The 11,133-nt window shown below is 38.1% G+C and overlaps 1 protein-coding gene across 3 annotated transcripts in view; it reads left to right on the forward strand.

Annotated features, from left to right (window-relative positions):
• The window catches only part of RANBP3L (RAN binding protein 3 like), a 48,197-nt gene extending 43,590 nt beyond the window's left edge, over positions 1–4,607 (forward strand). For all 3 annotated transcript variants that reach the window (XM_032628219.1, XM_032628220.1, XM_032628221.1), the window contains 2 exons: positions 1,228–1,417; positions 3,694–4,607. In XM_032628219.1, the coding sequence (XP_032484110.1) occupies positions 1,228–1,417; positions 3,694–3,737 (234 nt within the window). In that variant the 3' untranslated portion in view covers positions 3,738–4,607. The remainder of the gene's footprint in view (positions 1–1,227; positions 1,418–3,693) is intronic.
• The last annotated feature ends 6,526 nt before the right edge of the window (positions 4,608–11,133 follow it).

Raw genomic sequence — 11,133 nt, forward strand, 5'->3', positions numbered from 1 at the left:
ATATATATATATATACACACTAGTGAAAGGCATATTTAAAATTTAATGTAAAAAAGTCAAGGCAACAGAATTGTATTTATATTTCAATTACATATATTTTCAGTATTTGGTATTAATTAACCTACTGAAGAAAAATTACACCCTTGTACTTAATATAAAAATTAAATCGGTCAAGAGTCAACAAATATTTACTCAACATCTGCTATGTAATTTCTAACATAATATGAGAAACAAAAATATTTTATTTAATGTGTTTTTTCCCTAAAAATAATTAAGGTAACTTAATAACATACAAAAGAAAAACCATATTTTAAGACCCTTCTCCCCAAAAGTTGGCATGTAGTTGATTCAACCCTCAGTTCTTGGTTTTGAAATATTTGGTAGATCTCTGAAGGATTAGCAAAGAGAAAAATTTTCCCAGATTTTCTTTGAAATTGTGAAAAGATACAAAAATGTAAGCCACTGACATGTTACCTTAAAGAACACTGACTGATGACAAAAACGAAGTTCCAGCCAATCTGTCAACTAGCTGTTTAAATGCAGACAAGCTGTGCCTTTCTGAGCCATACTTTTCTCATCTGTAAAGGGAAGAGAAAACAAGTATTTACTGAATACCTGCACTATGTGCTTTTGCTAACATAAATGGAATAAATAACCTAAAGTTTTATTATAAGGATTGAAAAAATAAAAGGATATTATAACAGCAAATGTTATACCAATGTTATTGTTACCATCATTTTTATATTAATAGCAACTGTAAAAATAGAAAAGTACTGAAAGCAAGGACTTCTGATGTGTTTATGGTACAACATCATAGACTATTCAAATGAGCTCTGCTTTTCTACAGAGCTATGCAGCTTGCAGGGATGTCTAAGCAAGTGATGTAAAGGAAATGAAAGTCTTTTTCCCCCAACCCTAAAATTTTCTACAGTATAACACAGTGAAGGAAGGATGGTCTTAACAAACAAATTCAAGTAGAAAATTTTAATCACAAAATTTCATTTTCTCAGTTTAAAATGCACAAATTGGGACCTCATAAAATTATCTGCTCTAGGATTCAATTTGGTTCAAGATGAATTGGCTCTTTACCCTTTAGTTTCTAGGATTATTTATATTCTAGACTTATGTCATATAATTCCTTCCTTATTAATAGTGAAAGGTTACAAATGTGTAAAGTGTGGCTATTATTAAGTTACTTATATTAACAACTTAATTTTCCTCTCGCAGGCCAGTGCCAAAGATACAGGATGTATGCACGCAGCAATACATCACCGTCTTGTTGCACTTCGAAGCTTCTATAAGCAGAAAGACGCAAATCAAGCTGAAAGCCAGTCAGAAACAGTCCTCCAACAATTTAACTGTGATAGCTGTGATGAGGATGAGGATGATTTTATCCAAGTCACTAAAACTAGATCAGGTAAAGAACTTTTTTTTTGTTAGTTCAGAGGTTTAAGGAAGAAATCTTATTCACAACCCTTTTATATGAAACAGATTTTTAAAAAGTGGGACTTGGGCTTCCCTGGTGGCGCAGTGGTTGGGAGTCCTCCTGCCAATGCAGGGGACACGGGTTCGTGCCCCGGTCCGGGAGGATCCCACGTGCCGCGGAGCGGCTGGGCCCGTGAGCTATGGCCGCTGGGCCTGCGCGTCCGGAGCCTGTGCTCGGCGGCGGGAGGGGCCGCGGCAGTGGGAGGCCCGCGAACTGCAAAAAAAAAAAAAGTGGAACTTGTCTGTTCAAAGTGGGCGGGGGTTAGAGCCCTAGATGTTTGCATCTGAGAGGTGGGTTTGAAAATCACTGTCTTCTGCATGTGGCCTTCATTGGGATTTCACCAAAAGTCTGCCTTATTGTAATACCTGCACATCATTTGCATATACATTTCATAAAAGACCATATTTACAATGTAAAGTATTAATTGCTACACTGAAACTAACCAATTATTAATATTTCTCTTCACTTGTTCTCATTCTCCTATTATTGGCCATAATAGAAGAAATTATAAATACTCGTAATGGAACCAGCAGGCAAATCTGGCTTATCCCCTTTTTGGAATTTGACTGTTTTATTTTCAAAGACCTTCTTTACCTGGGGCAAAAGGCGCTATTTCTTTTATTACATCCGGATTCATGAATTGAACAAGGTTGCAGTGGAACCACTGGTTCATGGATTTCTAGGTTTTAGTGCTTGTCCTGATGAGTGAATTTAAAACTAAAATTCATCATTATTTTTGGAGAAAAACCATTGTCAAGGAAATAATAAGCCCAGCTTTGTGGGTTTTTAAAATAATTTTTGTTGGAGTATCGTTGCTTTACAATGTTGTGTTAGTTTCTACTGTACAGCAAAGTGAATCAGCTATACGTATACATATATCCCCTCTTTTTTGGATTTCCTTCCCATTTAGGTCACTACGGAGCACTAAGTAGAGTTCCCTGAGCTATACAGGTTTTTGTTAGTTATCTATTTTATACATAGTATCAATAGTGTATATATGTCAATCCCAATCTCCCAATTCATCCCACCCCCCTTGTCCATACATTTGTTCTCTACATCTGTGTCTCTATTTCTGTTTTGCAAGTAAGATAATCTATACCATTTTTATAGATTCCACATATATGCGTTAATATACAATATTTGTTTTTCTCTTTCTGACTTAACTTCACTCTGTATGACAGTCTCTAGCTCCAGCCACGTCTCTGCAAATGACCCAATTTCGTTCCTTTTTACGGCTGAGTAATCCAGCTTTTTCATACAGATATAGCTATTCCAATAAGTCATCCAACTATTTTCAGTAATATTTTCATTTAGCCCTGAATTCTGCTCTACAGAGGACTGACAAAGGACTTACAAAAATAGTGTGTTAGCAGGTATTTTCCCAATATTTAATCATTTTTAAATCTTAAACTATTTTAATCATACATAATTTAAGAATCTATCAAACAACATGTGCAGAACTTGATGAAATAGCTTCCTTGGCCTAATACTAAAAGTGTAGTCAAGAGGAAAAATGCACAGAACACGCAGAGCAGGATCATAAACTGCTAGACTCAGTGAGCCAGAGAACTAAGCGAATATGATTTTTCTTGTTACTATTAAACAAGAGGTTTACTTTTTTAAAATGTATGAAATGTATAAATAAAAATTATTATAATGTTTATATTGTCACAATAAAATGGGATCTATTAGAAAATGGGTTGGTATCCATGAAAAATGTTAACTTGCAGTTAGGCTTAAATGGCAAAATTATTTCATCAACAAATGACACGTTTATGAATAGAATCTATATTCTACCACATTCCATTTTAGGAAAGGGGTGATATGCAACTATCTTCATACAAAATGAGAAACAATGGAAATAAGGCCAAGTAAATGCCAATCATATGAACTCATCCTCTCCCCTCCTTACTTAGTACTTTCTCTAGTAAGTGTTGCACACAAATGCTAAATGTTATGGAAGCAATAAAATGTCTGACTTTTTAAACTTTGTTGCCCAGGAATTAAGGAAAGGTTTAATTATCTGAAAATGTCACATTTAAAATTAGGAACATTTCCAAACGTTACTTAAAAATATGCAGATTCTATATATATTTTATTTCTTTGCTAGTAAGCATATTCATGAGTATTCATGTTCAATTGTATTCAATATTAAACCTAACTGAATACAATATTGTACAATAAATTATTTTAAATTTATATCACAGATTCTTCTAGGTGGACCCACAGACAGTCGGTTGCCTGTTCATGAGTGCTACCTAATATAAACATGACAACATCTACAAAAAGATCACCTTACTGAAAAAATCTAAGCCATCCTAATAACTAAATGAGAAGATCCTATTCTTTCCTGGAACAGTTTTTATAGAAAGGTCCAAGAAATATAATTTGTTGCAATTAAAATGTTTCTCTGTGTAGTATAATAATTCTGAGGTTTTATATTTTGATTATTGTGGAGAAAATAGCAGAATTTAAGAGACACATGGCCTTTGGAAGTTCAAAATTTTTCATTTTTGAAGAAGTTAATTTAGAATAAGATTTGGTAACTAATTTGGACTACTCATCACATTGATGGATACAATAGTTAAAATTATAAACTGCTGGATTTGATAAATATCTAAGATATTTATTTTTTCAGTCATATATTGTCTGGCCATAAAACAAATATTTTACAAAACTTCCAGAGTCATTTCTTTGAAAAATGTTATAACTGCATGTTAACATGTTATTAAATCATGTTTTTCTCCTGGGAGATGTGTATTTTCATTTAACCTTTGGACTTCCTAATTCTATAATATTATATATTCATGGTATGAATTCCTTTAAAGAGAATATCTGTTCTTGCACTTGTATCTATCGCACCTTGTGTATGCTTGACTCATGGTCAGTATCCAATATTTGTTGAAGGAATGAACAAAATACATTACCTATGTATCAAAACAGTAACTATACAAAAAGTTAAATATGTTAACTTGTTCTTTGCTTTATTTATGTAATTAAATTGTCATTAATATTCTAGTAGGTGAGGCTGTACAGAGACCTTTTATAGCCAAATGACCTTTTTTTCTTAAATGCCATTATTAAGGTAAAACACAGTAATTTCAACAATTGTGCAACAGAATTTTGATGTTCCTCTTTTGAGATTTGTTTCAGAGACACTTCAGGAGTTACACAAGTAGGGGCCACCACCTCACTGTGTGCTCACATGACCTCTTTCTTGTGGGAGCACGGGGAGGCGGTAGGGAGAAAAAGACAGCAGGTTCTCTGGTGTCTCTTTTTATAAGGACATTAATCCCATCAGACCAGGGCCCTCATAACCTCATCTAGCCCTAATTACCTCCCAAAGCCCCATCTCCAAATACCATCACATTGTGGGGTAGACTTCAACATATGAATTTGGGGAGAACATAAACATTCAGTCCATAATAAGGAATAATTCATAGTACAAAATGATTTCTGAAAACGTTCTGAAGTGACAACATATTTGGGATAAGAGTATAGCTTCATTTCTACTTTGAAGAACAATATTCACATGGAAGTATACATGTGAATACATATTTTTAAAAAGTTACATTACTTTATTATAGTATATACCATAGATAATAGTAAAAGCAATTATATATATGCATTTATTGTCAAATCTAATGCTTGAAAGTTTAGCATATGAAAGTTGAATTACTCTTTTAGACTATAATTTAGCTAGTATGTTATAACTGATGAAAGTTTTGCTTTCCCTATCACTAACTATAACTTAGTAAAATTTAGCTACCGAGTATTTAACTTTCATTAATTCTTCTAGTGACTCCAGAAGAAATACAGTAAATAAAATCCTTTACGTCTAAATTAAGCAATGACTCAGGAAGTGGAGAAGAAAAGTTAATGTAAGAGAGGAAGAGAGAAAAGGTTGAGAGAAGGAAAAAAAAAAAACAGTAAAGAAGAGCTCTAACATGAAAGGAAGAATAAAAAGAATGGAAAATCAGAAGCTTTAAGTGTTTCCTTTTTAATTCTAAAAGAGTGATTCTGATGCAGAACAAACTCGGAGGAAAATTTTCATTAGAAGCATAATATAAACAGGGAGACATTTGGAGAAGATATTAAAGAATTGGTTCTCTTATAAGATCTTAGCTGATATGGGAACATTGGGATTATGCTAAATTGCTAAAGTAAAGCAGAGAAACAGAGATTTTCCTTATCTTCCTGACATGTTCATTCTTGACCCCTCTTTAGTTGTGCAGATGAATTTTCTCAATGCCTCAAACATTTTATTTAGGGATTATGACATGGCTACTAACAGCAGAAACATGATATTTAGCTTACGACTTTCAACCCATTTCCACTCTGCTATTCCTTCTTATACTCTTTATGCATATATTTAGTAATATTTTGGGGGGTAATAGAAATAGAAACATCTTATAGTTTCTCCTTGTCCTATATCTTCATCTAACCTTCTCCTTTTTGGCTTTTCTATATCCTTTGCCCCCCCCCCCCTTTAGCGTGAAGTGATCAATCATATAATGACATTCATTTTCACAAGTTACTAGGTGGGTGATTTCAAAGCATACGTCTTCTTCCATAGAAGCCGATTTTAAATAAATATATTTATTTATTTATTTTTGGTTGCATTGGGTCTTCGTTGCTGTGCGTGGGCTTTCTCTAGTTGCGCGAGCAGGGGCTACTTTCCATTGCGGTGTGTGGGCTTCTCATTGTGGTGGCTTCTCTTGTTGCAGAGCTCAGGCTCTAGGTGCACGGGCTTCAGTAGTTGGGGCACATGGGCTCAATAGTTGTGGCTTGCGGGCTCTAGAGCGCAGGCTCAGTAGCTGTGGCGCATGGGCTTAGTTGCTCCACGGCATGTGGGATCTTCCCAGACCAGGGCTCAAACTCGTGTCCCCTGCATTGGCAGGCGGATTCTTAACCACTGTGCCACCAGGAAAGTCCCAGAAGCTGCTTTTATTAAAAGTTACTTAGATAAATATTCCCCAAATACACAAGATATATTTAGTATGATATCCGATTATATATTATGATAATCTAAACATTCTTTTCTATCAACAGTACTTTTATACCAAGTTATTCAGCTTAATTGTAAACCAGCAAAATGTTCTCTCTTAAAATATTTCACATCCATTACTGCCAAAGCCAGGAACCCTTAGTTGTCAGGGCCTAATATCCTATACAGGCCTTAGAGCACGTGCATGGCATTTTTTAAAAAGCCAGGGAGGGTGGGGCTTCCCGGTCCGGGAAGATCCCACATGCCGCGGAGCGGCTGGTCCCGTGAGCCATGGCCGTTGAGCCTGCGTGTCTGGAGCCTGTGCTCCGCAACGGGAGAGGCCACAACAGTGAGAGCCCCGCGTACCGGAAAAAAAAAAAAAAAAAAAAAAAAAAAAGCCAGGGGCTGGTCGTATATATCTTTCAGAATCAGAATGTACATGAAGTGAGCTGGAGGGGGTTATAGGGATTGGGAAGGATAGATCGTAACCTTTGTAAATCTTCAAGTTGTGAATATCACAGTGATACATAATTTCTTCCCCATAAAATGTTGAGAACAATTAAGCTTGCTTGAGATGTGGCTACTTGGTAGGCTTGTTCACTAGAAAAGAACACCAGCCTTGTCATAGGCGGGGTTTGAGTTTGAAATTCAATAATACTACAGATTGGGGGCTTCCCTGGTGGCGCAGTGGTTGAGAATCTGCCTGCCAATGCAGGGGACACGGGTTCAAGCCCTGGTCTGGGAAGATCCCACATGCCGCGAAGCAACTAGGCCCGTGAGCCACAACTACTGAGCCTGCGCGTCTGAAGCCTGTGCTCCGCAACAAGAGAGGCCACGACAGTGAGAGGCCCGCGCACCGCGATGAAGAGTGGCCCCTGCTTGCCACAACTAGAGAAAGCCCTCGCACAGAAACGAAGACCCAACACAGCCAAAAATAAAAATAAATATAAAATTAAAAAAAATAATACTACAGATTATTTTAGTTGTTTGAGGGTAGTTGAAACTGATATTAAATCCATGAATGCTAACACTTTGGATTGTTTCGCAATGGCCAGATTATACCCACAGTACTGAGTAATTTTTGACATCATACTTGGAATTGACTAACTCGAATACTTGAACATAGTTGAAATTTCTAAGATGATATTTGGAAACTATGGCATTGGAGGAGTTATTGAAATAACTGGCAAATGTTTAGCCAAATAAATACTTGATGATATAATAATTTTCAAACAATTAGAGGATTACCAATATTTCTTAATTTCTGCCAATCTAGTGGATGTAAAAGACTACTTCACTATTAGCTTAATTTGTATTTTTCTGATTTCTAATAAGGTTGAGGATCTTTTAGATATGTATTCACTGCTTGTGTTTCTTCTAAGAAATTTCTGTTCATAATTTTTGCAAAGCTAGCCATGTCATTCTCCTTTCAGTGGCTTCCTAGCATATACAGGATAAAAGCCAAGTTCCTAAGCATGGATATAACACTTCATGTCTTTCCCCCGTCAACCTCTCTAGCCTCACCTCCCACTGTTGCCTGCCTCTCTCTAAATGTTCTAGGATTTCAGAACTGCTATTTTATTACTCCATATCTTTGCTCATACTGTTTCCTCTGTGGAATTCCTTTCTTACTCTTGCTGATTCTGGCTAATACCTAACTCATTCTTTAAGGTTTAGCTTGAGACATTTCCAGAAAGCTTTCCCTAACTCCACTTAGGCTGAATGAAGATTTGTTCCTCCAAATTCCTATAGCACTCTGTGAATAATTTTATCATTGCACAGACTGTATGTTCTTCAAGGGGAGAGACTACTTTTTTATTTCCCATTTTATCTCCAACACCTAGCAGGGTGCTTCGCTGTAAATCTCCGGAGATAGTCTGGGCTAAAGATACTGGTAGTAGCTGAAGTCAGGGAAGGGGAAAGGGGCTAATATTTGCCAAGTGTATACTTTGTAATGGGCATGTGGCTAGGCATTTGTACATATATTTACAGCTTTACAAGTAAGCTATTACATTTTGCAAATGAAGAAGTAGGCTCAGAAAGATTTAAGGGAACAGTCCAAGGTTGACAAAGGTAATAAATGGTAAAGCTGGGATTTGAACCAAGGTCTTTCTAAATCCCAAACCCAAGCTCTTTTCATTACACAAGAGTAGATAAGCTCATGCAGAAGAGTGCAGAGAGAAAGAGCCAGAGAGAGAGAGAGAGAGCCAGAGAGAGAGACACACACAGAGAGAAAGAGAGAGAGAGAGAGAGAGAGAGACAGAGAGACAGAGAGACAGAGAGAAGGGACGGCAAGGATAGGGAAGGATAGATCCCAAATATGAGCTTAGGAAGAATCCAGAAAAGGGACAGAAAGATGGGAGGACCACCATTAGGGACTGGTGTGCTGTGAACCAGAGTAAAAAATTTCAAAAGGAAATGATAACCATTTCAAATGCTGCAGGAAGACCAAGTCAGTTAAGGGCTGATAAATGTCTCCTGAGTTTACAATCACATCCTTGGTCACCATGGAAATAGCAGTAATTAGTAAAGTAGCACGGAGAAACCAGATTACAACAGGCTGACAGATGAATAGGCAGCAGGGATGTTGACCAATGATGAACCAACTACTCTTTCAAGAATCTTAGCTGTAAACAGAAAACAAGCAATATATAAAAGCTAGGGCATAAAAGGTTTTTTTTTTTTAATTTAAAGATGTCATAGACATGAGCATGTTTAAACAGTGAAGAGGAAAGTCCAATAGAGAGGGATAATTAAAGGTATATTAAAGGTGATAACCTGACGGAGCAATATTTCTGAGCAGGTGGAAGGAGATGGGATCCCAAAATAACAATGGACAAAGAGATATACCAAATGAGAAGATGTCAGTGTAGACAAGTTTGTAGCTGGAAACGGGGGAGATCTAAAAATTTGAGTACTTATCTGTGAAATGGGAAGAAAAGGGGTCTGAAATTTTGCATATGCATAACAGAATTCATAGACTTTGATCCAGAACAGGTTTTCTAAATTCATTTTTTCTGTCAAATGGATCAACTGACATTCTCCTAGTCACCAAGCTTCAAAGCTCAGTGTCATCTGTGACTTCTCCATTTTCTTCCTTCCTAGTATCTAAGGAATTATAAAGTGTTGAACTAGTAAGACTAGAAAGGACCTTGAGGATGTTCAAAGCTACAAATGAGTAACTCACATCTCACAGAAGTTAAGAGGTGTGCTTTAGGGTGCACTATGAGTCACTGTTAGCAGCTCCTGTGAGGCAAAGTTCCTGGCCAGAAGGGGTCAGTGACCTACTAAAAGCAAACATCTATCAGACTGCACTGTGTATTTCCCAGTCTAATATACTACCTGGCACATAGTAGGGACTCAGTAAATATTCAGTGAACCCAAGAGTGAATGCTGGCGTCGGTGTTTAGCTGAAAAGTAGGTCACAGATTTGGAATCAATTTGGGCTTGGCAGAACCTTGGAAATCACTCTAGTTCAACTCCCTCACTTTATAGATGAGGAATCTGAGGCCCAGAAAGATGAAGCAACCTGCCCAAAGTCCAAAAGCTAGTTATTGATAGTGCTAGGATTACAAAGAAGCAAAGAGAGTGCCAAAGCAAAAGGATCTAAAGAGCAGGAGGGATAAACATTAGGATATGCACTGCCATTTGATTCTCCTCTTGTAACAGGAGTATTTTCTTCCATTTCCATTACTTTTACTCTAGCTTCGATCCAAGAGTAACTATTCCAACAGCACGCAAGTCTCCCTTCCTCCTCCTGCCTCCCAATTTGTTCCACATTCGAAAACCAGATCAAGTCATCAAACATTGCTCTTAGGACTCATTTCATTCCAGTTAAAAGCCTTCAAAAGGCTAACTACTGCCTACAGGATAAGGTCCAAATTATTAACATTCTCAACCCTTCACTCTTTTCCTATCTACTTTTTCAACCATAGCTTCCCATCTAGAAATTTTCCACTTGGCCAGACTCGTCTACCCATCATCCTCTAACTTTCTCAAAGGCTAACACCTCCCCTCCACCCCAATAGTTTTTTGGAGGTTAGCAGATGTACCACCTGCGCAATCCCACAGGGTACCATGCTTAAATGAGCCCGGTGCTCGGCTTACTGCTGTCTATCCCTCTTGCAATTCTTAGCAATTTCTGAACAAAGGACTGCGTTTTCATTTTGCACTAGGCCCCGCAAATTGTGCAGCTGGTCCTGAGTCCGTCTCCTCAAACCCTGGCCCAGAGCTGGACATAGCAGCCATCCAATACGAGGTGGCTGAATGAACGAACAAAGGGTCTAGTCTTATGTGCAATAACGAAAAAAGGGACTGACCCCGAGCAAGAAGCTGCGGCCTCACGCACGTTCCCGCCAAGCCCTTAAAACCGCACTCGCAGGGCCGGCGCAGCCTCAGACCAGTTCCAGCTGGGTTTAGCTCCAACACCAAATAGAATTCCAGCCCTTTCCCCGGCCGCAGCCAATCCCTGAAGCTCCTCAGCCTCCGAAACCGCTGCGGGTTCTGATTGGCTGGAAGAGGTGGCCTGGGGGAGGGTGGAGACCGCGGGGGGAAAGGGGTGGAGCTGGAGGTCGGTCCCCGGGCGGGGGAAGCGGCTACTGCGCAGGCGTCGATGGAAAAGGCTCTCCAAACAAACAGAACCCACCACCTGGAGGCCTCC

Source organism: Phocoena sinus, chromosome 3 (genome assembly GCF_008692025.1).
Source record: "Phocoena sinus isolate mPhoSin1 chromosome 3, mPhoSin1.pri, whole genome shotgun sequence".
Classification (NCBI taxonomy): Eukaryota; Metazoa; Chordata; class Mammalia; order Artiodactyla; family Phocoenidae; genus Phocoena; species Phocoena sinus.